The sequence below is a fragment of the Leopardus geoffroyi genome, chromosome B1 (assembly GCF_018350155.1).
Source record: "Leopardus geoffroyi isolate Oge1 chromosome B1, O.geoffroyi_Oge1_pat1.0, whole genome shotgun sequence".
In the NCBI taxonomy this organism is placed as follows: domain Eukaryota; kingdom Metazoa; phylum Chordata; class Mammalia; order Carnivora; family Felidae; genus Leopardus; species Leopardus geoffroyi.
The window spans coordinates 81,091,033-81,114,452 of NC_059327.1; the positions used below are offsets into that span (position 1 = coordinate 81,091,033).

At 43.0% G+C, this 23,420-nt stretch overlaps 1 protein-coding gene across 11 annotated transcripts in view; it reads left to right on the top strand.

The window, feature by feature from the left end:
* ZNF827 (zinc finger protein 827) overlaps window positions 1-23,420 on the top strand; it is a 176,062-nt gene that overhangs the window by 39,929 nt on the left and 112,713 nt on the right. For all 11 annotated transcript variants that reach the window (XR_006709489.1, XR_006709490.1, XR_006709491.1 and 8 more), the window contains exons 3-4: window positions 3,078-3,250; window positions 8,823-9,303. Coding sequence is in view for 8 of the 11 variants with exons in the window: in XM_045466484.1 (XP_045322440.1) it covers window positions 3,078-3,250; window positions 8,823-9,303 (654 nt within the window). In the remaining 3 variants the exon portion in view is untranslated. The remainder of the gene's footprint in view (window positions 1-3,077; window positions 3,251-8,822; window positions 9,304-23,420) is intronic.

The window sequence follows — 23,420 nt, forward strand, 5'->3', positions numbered from 1 at the left end:
TGTTACTTCGATATTCTTACAACCCCAAATAGACATCATTATCATTTTCCCCCCTCTGGTTGATGACAGTAATCTCACCTAGAGGCCTGATTCAGTCCTTCCTCTCAAATCTATTGTTCAATGTGCAGTCTTCATGATCAAGATACCCGAATGGAAGAACTGACAATGGAGAATAGAAAATGAGAGGCCAGATTAGGGATGGGACTCCAGGTCAGCAGAGGCAATCAGCAAAAAACAGCAGGAAACCTACAGTCAGATTAATAAGAAAGTGTGTTTATAGGCCTCTACAAAGTGTGCTTGTCCTAGGACAAAAGGGAACCCTCAATCCCACTCCATCCTCTAATCAGAAAAGGGAATAGTTGTGACAGAAACATCACCAGTAGGACTTCTAGACCGGAAGGTATATTTTTCAATAGGAGTTTCTTTTTTCAGGTTGTTTGGTTAGGGTAACCAGTATTACTTATTATATCGGCAATAGTAAAACAGTGTGTTTGGAATATCCTCACTGTATTCCAGAACCTTCCTGGTTCCATCCATTATAAGCGGTCCTTTGCATATAGTCAATTGACTCAATGAATAAATAATAAGATGATTTTAAAGTTTACACATGAGAATATAGCCTCTTAAAATTATAAAAGTAACGTGTGCATTAGAAAATTCAACGTGTATGGAAGAATATAAAATAAAAACAAAAGTTTCCCTCCCCGACCCCTTCCTTTTAATCCACAGTTCTTCACAGGTGACTGCTTAATGGTTTCTTGGGTATGCTTCTGGACAATTTTCATACTAATAAAAGGATATCGTTTTCTGTCATTTGTGCATCCCGTTCTTCCTACCCCCTCTCTTTATTTTGCTCAGGCATTTAAAAACAAATCCCAGACCTCATATCCATTTGCCTGTAAATATTACCATATACATTATCTCCAACAGAGAGGAACTTTGGAAAAATAATAGCCACCATAACTATTATCACGTCTAACGGGATCAATGATTGTTTCATGATTTTATGGAATGCCTGGGCTATAATCAGTATTCCCTCAGTTATCTCAAAAGTGTCTTTTTATAATTGTTTTGTTCAAGTCAGGATTGAAATCACCCTCACACTTCATATTTGTTTAATATGCCTCCATAACCGTGTCCCTTTTCCAAGCACTGTTCGCTTGAAGAGACGCATTCGTCCTATAGAATTTCTCACATTCTGGCTTTGGCTCATTCTGTCCCCTGGGTGTGTGTGTGTTTAACGTGTTTTTGTTATTTTAATCACCTATATTTCTTTTTTTTTATTTAAAAAAAAAAAATTTTTCTTTTCAACGTTTGTTTATTTTTGGGACAGAGAGAGACAGAGCATGAACGGGGGAGGGGCAGAGAGAGAGGGAGACACAGAACCGGAAACAGGCTCCAGGCTCTGAGCCATCAGCCCAGAGCCTGACGCGGGGCTCAAACTCCCGGACCGCGAGATCGTGACCTGGCTGAAGTCGGACGCTTAACCGACTGCGCCACCCAGGCGCCCCATAATCACCTATATTTCTGATAAACTTGTAGTTATATAGAGGCTCGATTAAACTTTTTATAGGAATAATTGATAGATGGCTTATCAGAAGGCACATAGTGTCCCCTTTTTAGCGGTGAAGCTTAATGAATGGCTTTAAGTGCTGTCAGCTAGACTCATTCTCTATAACGTTTCCTTTCAACCTTTTACCTTTCTGTATTAGCAATTGATTCCCAGTTATTGTAAAACAAAAGTGGAATCAGCCTCGACATACAGTTTCATATCTTGCTTGCATATCTACTAACTCTAGTATCTTGGACATATTTCTGTATCAGCATCTATAGATCTAGTTCATTTTTTAAAATGGCTCCATATATGAGCGTATTGCTTTATGAGTGTATTAGTCTTATTTAATCCATTTGGAAAAACATTTTTTTAATTTTTAATGTTTACTTATTTTTGCGAGAGAGAGAAAGTGTGAGAGTGCAGGGGAGGGGCAAACAGAGAGAGAGGGGATTGGGAGACACAGAATCCGAAGCAGGCTCCAGGCTCTGAGCTGTCAGCAGAGAGCTCGACGTGGGGCTGGAACTCACAGACTGAGAGATCATGACCTGAACCAAAGTCGACGCTTAACTGACTGAGCCATCCAGGCGCCCCGGAAATATTTCTGATCCCTCATGATTAAGAAAGAAAGTCTGAGTCTTCAGCTCTACTTGTTTGTGTTTATTCTGTCTCCAAATTGCAGACGTGAGCATGACACTGAGCAGTGTAGCCGCACAGTGTCACAAAGAGACCCTTTCCTGAGGGGATGGAGGAGAGAGTTAGCTTAGCTTTCCTTGGAGGAAGTAGTTGGTTTGTTTGCGTTCCTGAAAAATGGAAGCATTCGTGACTGCCTCGTTGTAGCTCTTCCCAAAGTGGGTTGTGGGGCCCAGTTCAGAGAAGGCAGTGCATCTTGTTAGTGGCAACCAGAGGGACAGAAATGGGTGGGGGAAAAGCCCTGACCTTAAGACCCCCTGATGGCTAAATTGGCAGTAGCATTTGCTCCAGACATAACTAACTAGCCACGTCAGCGGTAGGATCCTAAAATTTGTCGCCATAGGAGTTTGGTGTGTGAGGCTTATGATGGCTCTTTGGTTTTCAGTGTGGTGCAGTGCGTCTTTCCCTGTCTTTATTTCTTGCTGTTTTCTAAGTTTAGGAATTCAGATATGGCCTCAAATCCGGAGGTTTCCTTCGGGAAACAAAGCCCCCGAAGTCAAGCTTCTCTGGGCTGAACGAGGACAGGCCAGGCAGAGCCCCTTTGCAGATGCCTTCCTAAGTGTGAGATGGCCTTTGAAAGTAAGACTTTCCCACGGCAGCATGATCAAATTTTGAAAAATGGAAGCCACATGGAATTAATGAGATGGATGTGGGTTTCTACTGGGAGAAAAGCAGTAATAAAACTTCTTCATGGAGAAAGCCTTGGAATTGCCCAGGAAAAATACCGGATCATTATTAGTGTTCTTTATATAGCAGTGCATGTGAATTAGTGCTGGATGCAATGTACCTTTGAATTTTCCTCAATCTTTTCTTTCTTTCTCCCTCTTCCAAGCCTCAGAAGAGGAAAGCGGGAAGCCTTTCCAGTGTCCGATATGTGGTTTGGTTATAAAAAGGAAGAGTTACTGGAAGCGGCACATGGTGATCCACACAGGTTTAAAAAGTCACCAGTGTCCACTCTGTCCATTCCGGTGTGCTCGCAAGGACAATCTCAAATCCCACATGAAGGTAAGGCAGCTGCGGATGAGCCTCATGGACAGGGAGGCACAGCCAGAGCTCTTGCACACGGTCCAGTGCAGGAGGCTCCTGGGAGAGGGGCTGCTGGTGGAGCCTGTGGCATTCAGTGCTCCTCGTCTTGAGGTAGCTGGTGGCGCAAATGAAGCACGTTCGAAAGGGTCTCCTTGCGACAGTCTGCCCGTTCGTTTTACAACCAAGAACTTAAAACCAAACAGAAGCTCCAGTATCCAAATAATAGACATGATGTAGAGCCGTCCTTTCCTATTGGGGAGAAGCAGCCTACCTTGGCCTTGCGTGGCAATACATGTCTGGGGCGCCGGGAGGAAGACTTAGGGAAGAGCAAAGGGCAGGGAAGACCAGTATGGGACGACGGGCTGCTGGACCTGCGCCCCAGAGGCGACTGCCCTCTTCTGCTTTTGCTTTGCTCTCCAGCTTACAAACCCACAGGAACACCCAGAGACGCCTTATAGGAGGTGTGAGAACCTTCAGAGAAGCCTGGGCTTTAACTTTTGCCCTCTGTGAGGCTTGGGGGGGGGGGTGGGAGTGGGGGCGCGTATCTGACAGGACTGAGTCCTCCTGAAGCTCTCAGTGTTTGTGCTGTCCTAATTCCCAGGATCACACTTACCAAACATCTAAGGACATTGTTTTCAATGTCTTTTTAAAAACGGCTGGGGAGTTTGCACTGGTAATAAGCATATAAGAGATTTGTCTAGACTCTGTATTTCACTCGTACATGAGATGGAGAAAACTTAGTCATCTAGATAGCTTTCTGGCAGACCCCATTACTAATAAAGGTTTCTCCTGAAATTCAAGGAAGAAAATCACAAGATCAAAAGAGCATGGGCTTTTGAATTTGATAGACCTGAATTTAAATCTTACTGTGAAACTTACTAGCTAAAGGCTAATTTTCTCATCTGTTCAATGAGAATGATATTGTTTATCTGGAAGAGTTCTTGTTAGTATTTAAGGAGATAATATTAGCAAAGTATCTGACACAGAAATGTTCAATAGTGGTTATTTAATTTCAGTAAACACCTTCATTTTTCCACTGATATTTTCAATATGGTTTGGCTGTTGACATTGTTTGTGAAGTTTTTACTTTCCTGCCATAAGAAGCATTGTGCATGTACGTAATTAAGATATTTGCTTTTTTTCAAAGCCATGTAGTCTAATCCATCTGAATAGATCAGTGATCACCGTTTATAATTGTAGCTCTAAAAAAAATGTGATCGGACAGAACGTCTACTAATTTTAGGAAATAGCTCAGAAGATTAAAAAAAAAAATTAAATCCATGATGTAATTTGTTTTCTATCATTTGCCTTTTTCTCCTGAGAGTAGCATGCCCTTCATCTTCAGAATCCATTTAACCAGGAGTTCTGGTTGGTTGGATTTAACTGAGCCTACTTAGTTTTTCCTTTCACCCTCCTCATCCTCTATCACCTCTTGCCAAAATAAAATCTCGTATTTTACACCTGCAAAGTGGGTTTCATTAGCAGGCTGAGACTTCAAAAGAAATGCCTTTAAAACTAAAATTTGTTTTCCTTACTATGTCCTACGCTGTGTTTAGAAATCAGGTCTGACAAATTTAAAGCTTCAGTGAGCAGAAAACTTGCATCTAGCCTGACACCTTGTAAGCTTGGTTTCAGCTCAGGGTCACATAAAACAACCTATTTATAAACCCATGGGGAAAAAAAAAAAAAAAGCTGGGTTTTCAATAGCAGGAACTACTGACCCTGAAGCTACAGGGAGATGAGTTGGGTGCCTTGATGATACAGACGGTCGGCCATGACAGTGTTACAGATGAGAGCCGCGAGGGCTTTGCGGGTCGAGGGGTCTCAGAATGCTTTCAGAACAAATCAATAACCAGTACAATAAAGCAGTTGTGTGAAATTACTACTTTATTCAAACTCATGGTGTCCTAACCTGTTGAGCTACGACTCCAGCTTTTGATAAGGGACGTGTGAGAAGGGCTCATGCAAGTTTAATTTTATCAAATGGTGTACTGTTTCTTTTCTCTGTTCTCCACCTCGCATATGGGCCATTTTCTTTCTTTAATTAAAGAATTCATGGTTTTGTTTGGATTCAACATACTTTAGAGAGATTTTGTAAGTATAGTCCACACAGGAATATGATGGCGGTGGTCTTGTGAATGGATAGCTTCTACTTCTGCTGCATTCACCAGAGACTACAAATATGAATAGATTTTCTAAAACGAGTTCGGCCTGTGAAGTGGGGCAGTGTCACCTGTAGATTAAGATCTCAAGCTGTGTGCGGTCAGAAAGACCTTAGTTAGAATCTCAGTTCCACGACTTTAGTAGCTGTGAGACTTTGGGTGAATCATTTAACCTCTCCCAGCCTTTGTTTCCATTCATGGAGATAATCATCCAGTCTATCTCCTGGAGTCGTTATAAGGGTTAAATGAGATAATGGGCATAAAGCAACTTAATACAATGCCCGGCATGGAGAACACTCAGTAAATGTAGCCAACCTGGTCATTATTATCCAAAAGTTGTCTGATTTAGTGTTTACATTTGGAAATAGGTTAATGATGTGGTATAAAGAATTTACTCTAAATTTTATTGCCTTTTTTTTCTGTGATATATCTTTAATGCTGAGAATTTAGAAAAAAAACTGGTAAACAACAAGAATATAAAATTGACCCTCACTCCCATCACACAGAAATCACCACTATTGTTATTCTAACATACATCCTTCTGTAATGATGACATAGATTTATTTAAGACAAATTGGGATTCTCCTTTATTTGTTCAATAAGGACTGTATTTACCGTGTTCCTACCGGGTGCTGGGCACTGTACATTTTTTTGAAAACCTGCCTTTCCTCCTTCGTAGATCTCGCAAATGTTTTTATGGGCAGCTGAGGAAGGAGCTTGTAAATGCCTCCAGCTTCCTCAGGGTTATCTTAGATTTCCATTAAGTCTTTTACAACTTTCCTGGATGAGTGAGCATAGGGGAATTAAATGTGAAATTCGTAAGCTAAGATTGAACAGAAAAGGTGAGGACTGCTAAAATAAAGAACACTGATGAAGTAATGGTAAGAAACTGGACAAGGGTCAGAGCACTGAGCTCTGCCGGTCTCAGGCCTGCCATTTAAGGAGCTGTGATTCCCAAGGATGCCCCTTCCCTGTCTGGCCTGGTCCCCTAAGGGGGTGGAGCAGATGTTTGCCAAAGTTTTCCTTTTGTCCATCCGACCGCCACCAGGAGATGGACCTAATGAGGTAACAGTGCCTTCTATTCCCAGCCGTTCGGTGCCCCGTGCAAAATGACCAGTCAGTAAGGACGTCTCTTACGTGGCCTGGAAAGAATGATATGCTTTAGACAAGCATTTCTTCACGTTAGCAGACTTGGAGGGATTTTAAAGCCAGTGTTAGGCTAAAGAGATTACAGTTATAACAGAAAGTGCTTTTCTGTCAGGACAGAAGGGAAGAAACCACAGCTGGAAGGTAGAGAGAATACTTCTCTCGAAGGCCAAATGCGACATACAGCCCCTTTGGGAAGGTGTAGCTCAAATAAAACGATAAGTGCGAAAGTCAACACCTCGGCCACTGTTTTTCCTTTAAACCGACACTGATTTTTCCACAACTAAATATAGCAAGGCCGGGATCTGGTAGAAGAGAAGCCACGTAAAATACTTGAGCACAGACTCTTTTCAGTCCAGGGCTCCCTTTTGCCTTGAGGACTTGGGCTCTCTCTCTGTCCTTTTCCTTCTTCCAGAAGCTGCTTCCAGAGCTCCTGTTCTTGGATTAGCTCCTCTACTCTCCCGGGTCAATAGATGTAAGGACACTTCTGAAACGGAATCTGCCCCACCGCGATGCTCCCAGGAAAGCATTCTGCCCCGTGACCTTTACCACCTGGTTCCTGGGCACGCCTTTGGCAGCATCTGCCAGGGTCCTGTGGGGCTGTGCCCGAACCCCCCCCCCCCAGGGTGCCTGCTCCTGTGTGAATTAGATGGACGATTCTGTGAGAAAGCAAATGAAATGATCAGCTCCAGAGTGAGATCTCTTTGTTGTGACAGAACAGAGAGAGGTGATGTTAACGACCAGTGACAAACGGGTACCTACCCCCAGCCCCTCCCAACCTGGCAGAGCGGAAGCATTTTAACAAGCAAGGCCTTGCTGCAACTGAATTTAAGTTTATATGGTTATTTCTGAGAAATTTATGCTTTGGGGGACCCAGAACCTCTTCGACTGTTTTTTTCAAAAAGCCACAGTGGGGTGCTGTAGCGACAGGATCTCACCATTAACTTTTAATTTCTTTGCTTTTGTTGGTCACTTAACATTATTTAAAAGTATGTTTTGGCTGGTGAATAATGCTTTTGGATTGCATTCAGGATGCATAAACAGCTGTAGTAAAACTTGCTCTTTTGGAAAGGAAGCCTATGCAGAGGGTCCAGGTAGCGCAGTGAATTAACAAACTAGCCTTTAACCTTTGTTAGACCTGGGTTCAAATCCCGTTTAGGTCACCACTGGAAGATGAGGAGTCAGTTCTGTTTTGGTTTTGAAATCCCGATCGCTTGTTTGTCCAGATCCCACAACTCCCCCAAATCATTTGGCCCAAATCTACACAATTGGCAGTTTCTACACAAGGGAGGGGCAGTCCTGAAATAGCAGGGTGTAGCAGGTCAGCCCTGAAGTACATTGGCAGAGCTGAATGGGGGAAGTTACACGCTTATGAGCACCTGCCAGCTCGAAGCCTGGCTCAGGCCAGTGCAATGATTTCCTCACTTTCTCAAGCACTACATTTTGGTAGGGACAGGAAGAGAAAAGTTTCGTACAATTTCTACAGGTACTGTGCGTGCGAGACTGGAACTGGATTTAAAAGTCTGCATTCTTCCATTGCCCACATCAGAATCTGGAGCCTGATAGAACCACGTTTGGAGACCCTGGTTTCACCTTGCTGAGAATACCTGGGGGAGATCAGACCCCGGTTTTTCTCCCACTCTGCTGTGCTTTCTGCATATGTAATTTTGCTTAAGCCACTTACACTGGGGTCTCAGTCTCCCTGTCTATGAAACGGGAATACCCCGGAAACGTCATTTTCCACATTCTTAGTTACCCAGAGAAGCATTTTGAAAATTGAGATTGTGTTTGCAAACCATAACTAATTCTCTGAGTGACAATGATTGGGTACACGCAACTTATTATTGTGAGAGGAATTGCTTGACAGGTTGCCTCTTTTGACCCCCAGCTGGTAATTATGTAAGTTCGAATTCTGCTGGGTTTATATTTTCTCCAAAGACCAACCGAGATGAGATGCCTAAACTATTTGGAGGCTTCTACTAAACACAGCCTCCATTGGCAGACAGCATCCTCAGTTGTGTGTGTGGCTCTAATAATGGACTCTTAACCTACGTGGACCTGCTTTATGTTTAGGGACGGACCTCATTACTTGGGGCACAGTAACCAAACTCTCCTCTGATGATTTTGTTTCCTGGGCCAGCCCTGGTACTGTGAGGAAATTGTGGACGAATAGTCCGGATGTACGACGAGGCATTTTCCATAAGCGCACGGTGGACAGCTCATTCTTCTTGCTTCTCCGTCAGGTTCATCAGCACCAGGACCGGGGAGAGACCTTTCAGTGCCAGCTATGCCCTTTTACCTCCTCACGCCACTTCAGCCTGAAACTCCACATGCGTTGCCATCAGCATTTCCTGAGGACAGAAGCCAAGGTGAAGGAGGAGATCCCAGACCCAGATGTCAAGGGATCTCCCCACCTCAGTGACAGTGCCTGCCTGGGGCAGCAAAGGGAAGGAGGAGGGACAGAGCTAGTGGGGACCATGATGACGTCCAACACTCCAGAGAGGACTAGCCAGGGTGGGGCTGGCGTCTCGCCTTTGCTGGTGAAGGAGGAACCCAAGGAAGATAACGGCCTGCCAACCTCCTTTACTCTGAATGCTGCCGACAGGCCGGCCAACCACACAAAGCTGAAAGACCCCTCCGAGTATGTGGCCAACAGTGCGTCAGCATTGTTCAGCCAGGACATCTCTGTTAAGATGGCGTCTGATTTTCTCATGAAGCTGTCAGGTACTTGAATAGGGTTGTATTCTTTCTCTCTCTCTCTTTCTCTCTCTCTCTCTCTTTCTCTACCAGGATTCTCATCTGTAATAATAAGCTGGTAGTACTAGGTGATTTCAAGAGCCCTTTGAATTCTGCTAGTTTGCACCTTCATGAATTTTCTCCTTGACTTTTTTTTTTTTTTCCCCAGTCCTTTGGAAGTAGGCATCTCTGTGGTTTGGGTCTAGAAACAACAGGTCTTGTTGATTTCCTTCTGGTTTTTTCCCCTTAATGGGTTCTTGTTATGGGGGGCAGGACACATGGTGAGCCGAATTGGTGACAGTTCTTTGTGTGACCTTGGGCCATATTTAACTTGTTTCTGCGTTTGGTTCTTTTAAAGTGCTTGTATGGAACATCTCAGTTTGCACTATTCAGTTTCTTTATTGCCTTCATTTGAAAGAGGTTTAAAGGACATATAAAGTCTCTGGATATACACACAGACTACTGTCGGGAGTTACAGTTTTAAAATTTGAGCAAATGATAAAGATTACCTTTACGTAATTTTCTCCGCTGGAAAAATGTTTGTTGTAATAAAATACGCCTTACATGAAATTTACCATTTTAACCATTGTTAAGTGTATAGTTTTTTTGGCATCAAGTACATTCCTGTTGTGTAACCATCACCACCGTCCATCTCCAGAACATTTCATCATCCCACACGGAAACCTTGTACCCATTAAACAATAGTTCCCCATTGCACCCTCCCCACAGCCCCTGGAAACGGCTATTCCACTTTCTGCCTCTATGAATTTAACTACTTTAGGTGCCTCATGTAAAGTGAAATTAAAAAAAAAAAAAACTTAAAAAAAAAATATTCTTTCTCACCTGCCCCATTGCCTTTTGGAAAGAAGATGAAGTAGGTTATCAATATTTATTATTAATTGACGTCACATTCATTGTCAGCTTATACATGACTTTTTTTGTGTGTTTTTGTCCTTTTTTCCCCCCAATTTCTTTGGTTAAGTTGTGGAGCTGAATGGGGGGTGTGGCGATATTGAGGGAGCACTATTTTTCCTGACTGTTTGGAAATGATAAAACACGATGTGGGATTGTGCTTCTACTGGTTACATTTTTAAAAGTATGATTTTAAATTGTAAAAGAGATGCGCAGGGTGGGAAAAGGTCGGCTGAGAGTTGGTTCTGTCTTTCAGTGAAGATGGCAGTCCCCACGATGATTTCCAAATGCCATTTCAGCTCTTTGGAGATTGACAATACCCTTTTAAATGGAGAATAATTGGTCACCGCCTTCCTTTAAATGGACTGTGAGTCGCGTTTCACTAAATGTCATTGCCAGGTGAAATAGAGGTTCAGTTTTGCCCGCTCAGAAGTCCCTTTGCTCAGTGACACTTCAGTCAGGGCTCTCGGAATGTCCCCAGCACCCCAGATCTTTGCCCCTCAGGAGCTTGCAGTACTAGTTGGTAGTCATGGGGAAAAGCAGGGGACGGAAATGAGGCATCAGAAATGACCAGGAATGACCAACAGTGAGGCACGCCAGCCCACCTACCGGCAGCCAGGGGTGGGGAGTCCTCGGCTGGAAATGGTCAGGCCACCCGGAGCCAAGTGCATCTGTCCATGGCCTTGAAGAACAGGGGACTCTCTCTTCCTCTCTACCCCTCTGCCTGCCTTCTCCCTCTTCTGCCCCAATCTAGGGGAAAATGTGCTTGCAGAGTCTTTGAGTTTTACATTTTGAAAATGTGGGGGAATGCATGCTTATAGTTTTCCTTTTGCTGTTGATCCTTCAGGCTTTGCCTCTGGTGGGGAGGTCACCGGTTCTTCTTTGATGGTCTCTCCCACCAATATTATAGCAAAAGGGGCTCCTTTTCTGGGCTCCTCCAGTGCACTCCTAAGGGAAGGAATGCAAATGGCATTTTCACTTAGCAGGGTTTCAACATGGGACATTTCCTTCCTCAACAGCCAGGGGGACACTAGGTAGGGGTGAGTAGCTCTTAGTACCAGGGTTACTGCCTTTACTCCAGGACTGCAGGAAGTTTTTAAATCTGGAGGAGGGGGAGAGGCGGTGAAGGAAGGACTGGTCTTTGGATAAAACGCTGGTGTATGATCCACTACTCCCGCTGGGCTCAGGCTGTAATTAGCTCCAGACCCAGTCTCAGGGAGCATAAGATACAGCCTGCTGAGAGCCAGCACTGCAAACAAGAAAGACTCCAGAGAAGCCAGTCAGTGGGTTGGGGGTGAAAGACCCTCCCTGCACCAAAGCCTTACACTGTGATCTGTTTTCTCAGTTAGTTATTGATGGTACTTGTTTACAGTTTGGCAGTCAGAGTATTTACTGACTGATCAATTGGCATAAGGAAACAGATAACAAATGCACACTATTTATGCAAAAGGCCCATGCAGTTATTTTATGGTGGCTTACTAGAGGTCCTGAAACCTGACTTGTATGCACTGTTACCTAGCAACCTGTTACAAAGTCACCGGGGAGTGAGATGCATCGGTAATTTTTTTTGTGTGTGCATATTTGGATGTAAATGTAAACTTGGTGACTGTGGCAGCGCAGCCCGCAGGAGGAGAAGATACGTTAAAAGCAAAGGAATACATTTTCTGGAGGGATTTGTTTTTTCTTTAATTCCACTAACTCTCTGGTTGGTTGGGCCATATAATTGATAGCTGTTGTCACTGTGGTGCTCTACCTGGCTGCGTCTGTGAATATGATCCTGGGACCAAAAGGCCAGATCCCAGGGAGCTGTGGCTGAGTTTCTAGCTCTCGCCATCGTCAGATGTCGTGCAGTGGTGGTCAGTATGAGGCCTTGTCCCTTGGTGTCATAACGGCGCCATTGTTCTTGCGACGAATTTTGAGCTGGGCTCTGTGCGTGCACCTGCTGGGACTGTAGGGTGCAGCTGTTTGTGGGCACCGAGTCCGCGAGTCTCTGTGCCAGCCACATCACAGCAGAACTGGAGCACAGTGACAAATTCAAGCGTGTACATACCTACTTGTTTCCCAAAGAGAGATGGAAAACACTTGATTCTTTCTTGCTTGGTTATTAAGGGAAGTCTTTCTTGCTCCTTCAACTAAAACTAAGCATAAAGATGACTTCATGGAACCCAGAGGGATTAAAAATCGCTGGTAGAATGCTGTTTTAAACAGACTCTAAATCCTTCTCCCACCCCACCTCCGTTTTGAGGTTTCCCAGTATATGTGATTGTGAAATCAAACCCCTTCTCCGATCTATCAACAATTCCTCTGCCTGAGCCCACATTTAACATTCCATAGTCCTTCAAGATTCATGTGGCTCCCCAGAACCGAGCCTTCCAGGCTCAGCACTGGAATTGATTCAGAGAAGAGGATAGGGAAGCCCCCGCTGCTTTCTGGGCTGATGGAGAAAATCATTTTGTAAACTTCGCTCAGGGTTTCAGCCTCAGAGGTAGGCTGAGGGCTACAGCCCTACATATTTGCATAGATCTTTCTTGGGAGCCAGAGGCATCGGCAGGTCGCGGACTGTCAGAGCAAGTGGGCTAGTGGTCGCGTGACTGGGATGTGCTGGGAGAGGTGCTCACCCAACCACGGAGTGCCTTAGTTCCTGCTGCTCCTGGGACCTCTTTTCCCTAACTAGCAGCAGTTCTAAACTAGCTGCACATTGTATGTACCTGGGGGAGTTTCTCAAAAATGCCAGGGCCCAGCCCCACTCCCAGAAGTTATGGTTTAATTGGTGTAGGAAAGGGCCTAGTCATTGGTGTTGTCTTTAGGATCTTCAGATGAGACAGTGGCTCAGCCGGTTAAGCGTCTGACTTTGGCTCAGGTCAGAATCTCACGGGTCGTGACTTTGATCCCCGAGTTGGGCTCTGCTCTGACAGTGCGGAGCCTGCTTAGGATTCTCTCTCTCCTTCTCTCTCTGCCCCTCCCCTACTTGTGCTCTCTTTCTCTCTCCAAATAAGTAAATAAACTTTTAAAAAATAAAAAATAAAATCCTCAAATGACTCTAATGTGCAGCCAGGACTGAGGTCCTATTGACATGGAATGTGAACTTGGTACCTGAGAAAGTTTTTTCAGTACACCTTCATTTTGTGGGGTTTTTAGTGTTTTTTGTTGCTGTTGGTGGTGGTGGTGGTGTTTGTTTCAAGTAAAGCTCTCTCCCCTTACTTTCTATCGCAGACCACTCAAAGGGGCCTGGTGGTGCAAGAAGGGTCTGGAGCACTCACCACAGGTCAATGTTGACATGAATGAGAGGCCTGGGTGAGTCATGTCTGTTGCCCCTTGTTTTTCCTTGTGGGGCCTCATGACAGGGGAGTGAAAAGAAGCGTTTTAGTGTTCTCCAGTTGGAAACAGAAAGTCTCGAGACTCCTCTAGAACATCAAAGAGCTGGGAGTGTCATCCTTAGAGGCCTGATTAACAGTTGCTCGCAATAGTCTTTGCATCATTTCTCTTCCTCAGAGCTATACTCTTCAAGATACAAAATTTAATTCTAACTCTCCATTTGTAACCAAGCAGTTGACAGAAACTTGGCATCTCTGGTCGCGGGCTGGGAATATCTTTTTGTCGCTGGTTTTCCAAAATAAAAGATACAAGTCATTTCAACTATTTTTAATTTGGAAAACTGGCAAAAAAAAATTTTTTTTTATACTGTCTCCCACATTATATTAATTTTATAAAATTGAGTCTGAAATAATTCTAACTAGGCAGAGATGGCATTTTTAAAGCAGGGACTTACAAATGGGTACAGGCCGAATTGTTTCTGGTTTATTAGGAGCTCAGCGGTTACAACAGCAAAGGCTTTCTTGTATAAATACAGGTGATTTGGTGAATGTGTTTGTGTCCTATCTTGCCGTTTCCTGCAGGCCTTTGTTCTTTCTGCTTCTGTCTCTTTCACACAACTGGATGCATCTGCCCTCACAATACAGTTAGTCTGTAAATGGCAGCTGCCCTATCCTGCGATGCCTTTGTTTGTGCTGCTGGAGAAGGAGGGCTGGGAGATACCCAGTAAACCAGGTAGTCCTTATCTCCTGGTGGCTCTGATTGGCTTTCTATAAAACATCTTTACAAATGAGCCTTCTTGCAAGTAACTGCTGTCCTTGTGCCTGTCATGCCCTAAGACTTCAGTGCCAGTAGCCAGGGGCTCCCACTCCCCATCCCTGAACGTGCTTTCTCCAGTGGGTTTATTTTTAACAACCTTCCTTTATGCCCTCAGTTTGGCCCTTTTTATTTTATTTCATTTTATTGTTTTAAGATTTTTTTCTTTTAAGTAATCTCTACGTAGACCCAACGTGGGGCTCGAACTTACAACTGGGAGATCAAGAATCACATACCCCACCGACTGAGCCAACCAGGCGCCCTGACCTTACTTTTTAACCCTGCCCTGCTTTTCTCATGATGAGCACTCACTGATCATGTGACTGAAATTCTTGGTGTCGGAAGCTGCATTTAGGACCTTATCCGTGCAGGCAGCCTGAATGCCCTTTTGAAATCCTGGATTTTTTTGACCCCAGTGGCGATTCATATATATGAGAGAGAGTGTGTGTCTCCTGTTTTTCAATGACTTGCCACTCCATGAGACAAGGACTGATCTGAGTCACAAAAGGAGCAGGTAGCCTTATAAGAAAGGGGGCCTGGAGCTATACACACATGTACAGAAATGTCTGCGGAGATTTTGTGACGTCTACTCATTGTTTCTTATTTTTCCTCAGCAATCACTCAGGTAGTGCTTACTCTGTGCCATTTGACTCATTTGATCTTCATAACAACTCTGGAGGTAGATAGTATTCGTATTCCCATTTTACAGATGAAAACTGAGAAACAGATTAAGAGACTTGCCCAAGTTTACACTCCTAATAAGTGAGGGAACTGGTTCCAGCATTCCCTCCCCAAGGCTGCCTATACCCCAAATCACAAAGTAAGGAGGAAACACAATCAAACGTGGCTGTGTTCTTTGACCTTGTTAGCTGTCTCAGAGTTAAGAGTCCCCAGCAGGGAGCCATTCTCTGAATGCCGTATGTTAGACCCCATTGGAAGTTGCATTAATTCTTTTAGGCTTTTCAGGAATTACTTAGTGCAAATAGTAAAAACAGTAAGGCCAACTAATATTTCCGTAGGACTTTACAGTGCATGGCGTGTTTCCAAATACATTGTCTCGTGACAAGCATGTAGACAAAGAGCAAGACTCAACGAGATTAACTGTAAAAGGGTCATGACTGGAATCCAGATCTTTCTTTCCTCGCTGTGTTGGATGGAGTGTACCTAATTCTAGAATTGCCCTGAGAATAATTTTTTGTCTTGATAGATCCTTGGGAAAATGTATCAAAGTCTGTGTTTCTGCAAACTTGAATCCAAGTCATTTTCTTCCTTTCTTCAGAAGTACATTTTCTTCTACTTGTTATTGTTCATTACTATTGTTTCTATTTCTACTACTATTTTCATATTACTAATCAAATGCGTCTACAGTGAGCGGGGCACTGTGCCAATTGCTTCATGCAATTTCTCATTTAACCCTCTTGAAAGCATAGAGGGTCAGTATCACTAAACCTATTTTATAGATGAGGAAGTTGAGGCTTAAAAGGTTTTAGCTACAAGGGAGAGAGCAAAGATTCAGCTCTGCCTAACTGCAAAGCCTTGGCTCATGACCACTTAATTAGCTATTACCTAATTTTTTTTCTCAGTTGAGCGAACTGTCTTTTGACCTCCGTCTGCTTCGCTGTTTATTTTCCTTGGCTTCAAACCATGGCATCATTTCTAATGCATGCTAATTCAGTCACTAATCTGGTTAAATTTTTTGTGTCTTCAAAATATATCTATATTCCATCCCTCTGCGTGCAGCGTCTCCTGGCCATCAGCTCACACCTAGCCAGCTTGCCCCTTCAGCTGCCCTCCCTGGTGCCTTCTCCACCCCAGCTGCCCCCCTCTAGGCCCTCCAGTGACATTCTAACAGACTCTTCTTCTAATACCTCTTGCATCAGGTTATGCCCCTGGCTGACTTCTTTCTACAGAGTAACCGTATCTTCACTCCTGTCTGGAAAAATGTTGACAGTCCTCACCAGCTCATACATAACACGCCTCTCACTACCGTCTCTCTGCTTTCACTCATGTTGTTCCAGGGGTCTGGTAATTTGAACTGTGGCGTCCCATAGATCTTCCCCCTTGTTAAGTAAAATGGGGGAGGGGCGGAATAAGAATTTTCAAAAAAGAATAATTTTGTTCTTAAAACTAAGTTAACTATTTTAATGCACCTCTGACATGCAGTGGTTCTGCATCTTTGTAGAGAATTTCTAGCAATGTTGGGGCCCAGTCCTGTGATGCCCGCCCCTACTGTGTGGCCTATGCAAATGCTGGCCATCCTTCAAAGAATATTTTGGTTCCCCCTTCTTCAGTAGAGCCTTTTCCTGTTATTCTGGTCTTTACTGCCAACCATCCCACCCCCTGTGAATTCCGGTGATATTTAGAGTCTTTATCACTCAGGTTGGTGGTGGTATTATTTGCGTAGTTCATTCTATTGCTTGTGTATTATTAGTCTTGCCTCTTGAACTGTTTCAAGTTGCTGTGGTTTGTGTTGGGGTGGGAGAAAGGGAACAGATAATGTTTCTTTTGTAACATCTTTATCTTTGTACCATCCACGATGCATTTCATGATGGATTATAGGAAAGATATTCCATTAGTCACATCCTAGAAGTCAGGTTTTCTGAGGCTGTGATATTACTTCACTTAAAAAAGGTTTGCAAATTCACAATCAGCTCCATAGTGCTAGAAGAAAGAAGATGGAGCAGAGGGGGGTCTGTGGAAAGGAGGCAGCTGTTCAAAGGGAGCCTTGAAGGCTGTGAGTCCCTTGGTGTGGTCTCGAGTCCCGTGTTCCAGGCCCTCAGCTTGTAAGGCCAAGTCTGAGAACTGGAGTGTCTCACACAGTTAGTTCAGTACCAAACTACTCCACAGTTTGGCAGCTCAAACTAATAGCCATTTACTTAGCTTAGGGTTTTGTGAATTGGCAATTTGGGCATGGTTTGAGCAGGGTGCTTCTTTGGGTCTCTCGAGGCTGACCCATCCATCTAAAGTCCGTGGCCACATGGGCTGGGGGAGGGCTGGTCTAGCATAGCCTCAGCTAGGATGAATTCTCCCTGTTCCTCAGAGTCTCTCACCCTTCAGTGGGCTAGCCCAGGCTCGTTCACACGGCAGCAGGCGTGGTTCCAAAGGAGAGAGTGGAAGTGCACAAGGCCTTTGGAGGCTAGGCTAGGAACTGGCCCAACCTCACTTCCACCACCTTCTGTTGACCAAGGCACGTCACAGCTCCAGCCCAGATTCAGGGAGTGGGAGAATAGACTCCACCTCTTGATGGGAGGAGCTGCAAAGTCCCATTCCAAGGGGTAGGGCTTCAGGGAGGGAATCCTTATGGCCTCTTTTTTTTTTTTTAAAGTAAGCTCTGCATCACAACCCCAAGATCAGGAGTCACATGGACCCCAAGATCAAGAGTCACATGCTCTACTAACTGAGCCAGCCGGGCGCCCCTCCATTATGGCCATTTTATAGTCTACCACAGCCTAGAGTTCTTCAAACTCTCTGGGTGTTCCACAATGACAAAAATCATTTAACAACTGATGTGTAAACCAGAATGTCAGCATGGTAATTTAAAATGACAAGTATAACAATCAAGAGGAGATGTCATTTGGGGCAGATGGTCACCAACTTCCCTGAAAAGTGTTGGAAACATGTTATCCAATCTTTAGGTTTTCTTTTTCAAGTCTCAAATCACTTCATGCTGTTCATACATACAAATCACTTCACTGCTGTTCATACATTTCATTCTTTGTACGTGTTAATAGAATAAATTTAAAATGCAGCTTTCTTTCACATCTACTCGTGCCTTGATTGGTTCTTCGGGACTTGTCCTTCCTGCTCTCGACATGGGAGATACCCTGTCTGTTAAGCAGATTACTGCAGATAGCTACTTTTGCTCATGATGTGTTGATTTTGCTAGTTTAGTTCATGGAGGAAAACCTTATTTATTTATTTTACAGTTCTTGAGGCACCGCTCGTTGTTCTTACCCTTGACCCTGCCCCGGAGGCTGTTTTGTTTCCCTTTTGTCACTGTGTGTGTACTGTGGTCGTAGCTGTCATAGGGGACCTGTGTGGTCTTGCTTTGAGGACACTGATATAGAAATAAAGATGAGCCCAGGTGGGGATTAATGAGAAATAAGAGACGGTTAAAACTTCGCTAAACACTAATTATAAAACTACTTAAGGCAAATTAAGTAGTTTACCTTATTAGAGAGCAACATTTAAAAATATTTAGCTAATGTCTTAAACATTCTATTTGAATATAATATGCTTAGCATCTAAAAGCAATGCTCCACTATAATTAATTATTATTGAACTAAATCTTGACCTTCCTTATAATTTTAGAAGGCAGTTTATTTTTTTTCTCACCTAAAGTGCATCAGGTTGTCAAATAATCCCAGGTCCTGCCAGATCATACGTACTTACATATACTGCTAAGGGGACTTGGGTGGTTATTTGTAATACGGGGGGTTGAGCTCTGATTCTGGTTCTGTCATTAATGATCTGTGTGCTTTTCAACAGGTCATATCATTCTCTGAGCCTGTGTTTACTTATCATGAAATAAAGGAAGCGGAAACAGTAATGGTTTTCACTTCATTTTTTAAAGAATAAACTCATTTTTTTCAAACAGAATCTGAAGTGCAGACTCAATATGTAAAACACACAGAATGTGTGTTTTTTAAATATAACTTTATTTTTTAAGTTCACATTTCTTGTATGTATTTATTCAAACAGTCCAGCAACCAGAGCCAAGTTGCTGCGTGATAAGCACACAACATGCAATTAATGTTACGGTCGAGAGAGGCCATGTACCAGCGTGAGCCTCTAGGACATTTCTGAATTTATTTTGCCGATTGCACTTTCAAGAAACACCACTTACACAGGGATGCTGTGGCCAATGAGAGTAGACGTGTAACAATTCGCCTTGTAATCTCAAGATGCCTTTAATTAAATTTATTCAGCTGCTTGAAAAAAGAGTATAATAATGAAAAGTTTTTGCTTGCAAGTTGACAACATTTAAGCAACCGCCCTCGTTCCTTATCATAAGACCAGAAGCATTTAACACTTTCTCTATGCAGTAAAGCCACTTGTGATTCAATAGTAACCACTTCAACTTTGCTCCATGGACTGTTATTTGGAAATTTATTTAATCTCTCTAGTCTCAGATTCCTCAGCTGCAAAATGGGACAGTAGTACGGTTGCTGTGAAGAGCCAATAAATTATTTCAAATAAACTAACACTTAGCATACTTCCCGGTCCACTTTAAGTGCTTTGTAAATGATAGACTAGATATATCTGTGTATCTGCACTTGTCTGTCTGTCGGCCACGATCGGAAGCTTCACCAAAGTAGATACACTTGAACCCACCCTGGCATTTAATTTAAGGTAGTGGCTCTCAACCAGAGGTGTGCATGGGGGGACAGCTGGCAGTGAGTTTTTGTTTTCACGATGGGGTAGTGCTGTTGGCATCTAGTGGGTAGAGGCCTTAGATGCTGCTAAACATCTTACAGCGCACACGACAGCCCTCCGCGGCAAATTTACCCTGCCCAGAATGTCAGTGGTGCTGAGGGTGAGAAAGCCTGATGATGTAAGGCAGGCACATAGACTCCAGGAGGATCACAACTGTATACTTTTACATGGACATACATGCGCAGGCCTGAGGTTTTTGAAAGATCAGTGCAGAGCCAGTCTCCTCCTTATTAATGATGTATTCCTAGAGCTCTGCCACTCCTGTAATGATGGGAGGCAATGCGTTACAAGTGATACGAAACTCAATTAACTTGTCAACACAAGTAAAAATTAGGGGTCTCCATTACAACACAGATGACTGTGCGCATTTCTAAATTAAGTTTTAAATTAGTTTAAAGAATCTTAAAAACTTAAATTTGAAACAAACATTTGTTGGGACCCCTGAAGCTTATCCTAGGATTCCTTGGAACACTGTTTGAAAACCACCAATCTGTGGCCCCTTCCAAGTCCAAGAGCCTGGCTGTGCTGAAGGGTGAGGTAGTAAATAAAATCCTTCATGGCCTACCTTTTTCATGTAGCATTTCAGCATTCACAAAATTGCTAGATTCTTTAAAAAGAATTTTTTTCTATGTTTATTATTTATCTTTGGGAGAGAGAGAGAGACAGACAGAGGACAAGAGGGGGAGAAGCAGAGAGAGACAGAGGAACACACAGGATCCGAAGCAGGCTCCAGGCTCTGAGCTGTCAGCACAGAGCCCAACACAGGGCTGGAACCCAAGAACTGTGAGATCGTGACTTGAGCCCAAGTCAGACGCTTAACCCACTGAGTCACCCAGGCGCCCCCCACAATTGCCAGATTCTGAGCTGAAAGAGAGTCCTGTCTTATTAAATGCAGGGAAAGTGTCATCTTCTTCCTTCCCTGGAGGGAATGGACAAAACAGAAGAGCAGCAGCCATGGTGCAGTCCATTCTTCCTTTTCTACCTTCTTAGATCTTTTTTTTTTTTTTTTTAACTTTATTTATTTTTGGGACAGAGAGAGACAGAGCATGAACGGGGGAGGGGCAGAGAGAGAGGGAGACACAGAATCGGAAACAGGCTCCAGGCTCTGAGCCGTCAGCCCAGAGCCCGACGCGGGGCTCAAACTCAGGGACCGCGAGATCGTGACCTGGCTGAAGTCAGACGCTTAACCGACTGCGCCACCCAGGCGCCCCGCTACCTTCTTAGATCTTGACAAAATTTCTTCCTGCAGAAAGGGACGTTTTCTGTCCCTTACCTCTAGATCATGTCCCACCTTTCCCTTATAATTAACAAAGCCTAGTTCACTCCATATCTCTTATTTCCAAAGCCCATAGTCCAACCTCTTAGGGTAGTATCCCTCTCAGAAGCGCTTGGAAGGAAAAGGAGAGAGCTTGGGTGCATTTTCGGCCAGAAACCTTGAAGCCTAGTGTCTCTGTGATTTGGAAGGTTTGGTTTATTAACCTCTTGGGCTCTTAGTTCCCTAATTGACAGAAGCACCAATTTTTGTTAACTTTTCAAATGCTAGGTGTGTGCATTATTATTAAGGACATTTATAGAATTGTCCTGAGGGAGTTGGGGCACTTAGAAGGGATCTCAGCGTGAACTGATCACCCTTTGCTATAAAGAGGGATATATATATGTGTGTGTGTATTTTTTTTAATCTTTGCCTATTATAATTGGAAATTTGGGATAAGTTTATCCCAGTGGCTTTCCTATTCATTTCCCATATGAATCTTTATCTTAGATCCTTTTTAAATCCTCAAAAAGCTGATTTATTTCCTTTAAATGGCAGCCCAGCTCTATTTGAGTGTGTGAACTTACAGATACACATAATTTATAATCAAAGTAGCTCAGGTCCTAGAATGTTGGGAACAGAGGCCTCTTGATTATGGGGCTTCCTCACTGCATTAAAAGTGGAGTATCTGGAAACTTTAAGATACATAAACAGAAGTCAGGGTAAAGGCTGTGAAAGTCTTTTATGAATTGAGTTCCATATGCGCACAGATTTTTGTGTTGGGAAGAATGAAGTAAAGACGAGGCAGTGAATTGTAAATTGTTCCTTTTTTCATAGCAGTTTCCCCAAACAACAACAAAAAAAGAAAACATCTTTAATTCGACCTTTTTCTGTAGAAAGAGAATGGTTTTTTTTTAAAGTAAGATACAAAACAAAAGCAAGATAATAAAAAACTATGGCAATTATTCAGTCAGATTAATTTTAAAATGTAAGCTTTATGTACTATTTTTAGTATAAATATTTCTGGTAATTAAAAGATAAGAGGGTAGGGGCACCTAGGTGGCTCAGTCGGTCAAGCGTCAGACTTCAGCTCAGGTCATGATCTTGCAGTTTGTGAGTTCGAGCCCTGCATCAGGTTCTGTGATGACAGCTCAGAGCTTGGAGCCTGCTTCGGATTCTGTCTCTCTCTCTCTCTCTCTCTCTCTCTCTCTCTGCCCTTCCCCTGCTCGTGCTCTGTTTCTCTCTCTGTCTCTAAAAAATAAATAAACAAAAGAAAGTTTTTTTAATAAGAGGGTAGCCTTCATATTTCTATTTTACATCTGTTTGGGAAATTACAAGTGTTTGGGAAATTAAAACTTGGGCAAATGAGTGTTTCCCACATTGTTTTTGTGTGTGTGATCTGTTAACTATATTTACATTTCCCCAGAAAGTTACTAGTTTTATGTCATTCTTGACATTGTCAGAATGAAAACCATGTATGAATGTCTGCACATTTATAATCCAGCGACATACCAGCTTGCCTATTGTCTTTTTAAGTGTCTTACTGAAGTTCTGTTAAATCTGAGTTGTACTAACAATGCTAATTTTTTTCTGAAATCTTATGTATGTATGCATGTATCGTAACTAATAACTTCTAGAAGCTGGTTATATCTTCAGAGAGTGTCAGCTTAAGGTTGCTCTCTCTAGAAATTGGGATTTTGCTTCTAGGGCTTCGATAGTTTATCTCTTTCCTAACCTCACCTTAGAACTTTAAAAAGTTTTAAAATAAAAGATAAAGAACATTTTTAAAAGTACATAACTTTGTATATTATTCCTTCCTTCCCAAAGAATCACAATTTTAGACTTAATAGACAAAACACCACTTAATTATTCTGTTGTGACTAACTAGGATACTTTTGGAAAAGGATTTTATGAAGGGTTCTGGAAGAAAGGAATAGGGCCAGAGAGGGTTTAGGAGATGGCTAGCAAACCCCTCCCACCCCCTTCACCAAAAGTGGTTGAAAGGAGAGAAGTATGCTAAATAAACAAAGTCCTCTTAGGAGGCACCCTCCTGGTTGAGGTCAGAAATACATGAGGATTGCTTTAGAGACCATCATTGTTCTCTTTGGTTTAGATTCTGATGGCATTGTCCCCAAAGGGTCAAATTTTGTTTTATTTTATTTTATTTTATTTTATTTTATTTTATTTTATTTTATTTTATTTTATTTTATTTTTTTAAAGTAATCTCTATGCCCAACGTGGGGCTCAAACTCACAACCCTGAGATCAAGAGTCACATGCTCTACTGTCTGAGCCAGCCAGGTGCCCCAAAGGCCCAGATTTGGACCTCTTTTCTTGAAATTTTTCTGGACTCCTCCTTTAGTAATGCCAGAGTCCAA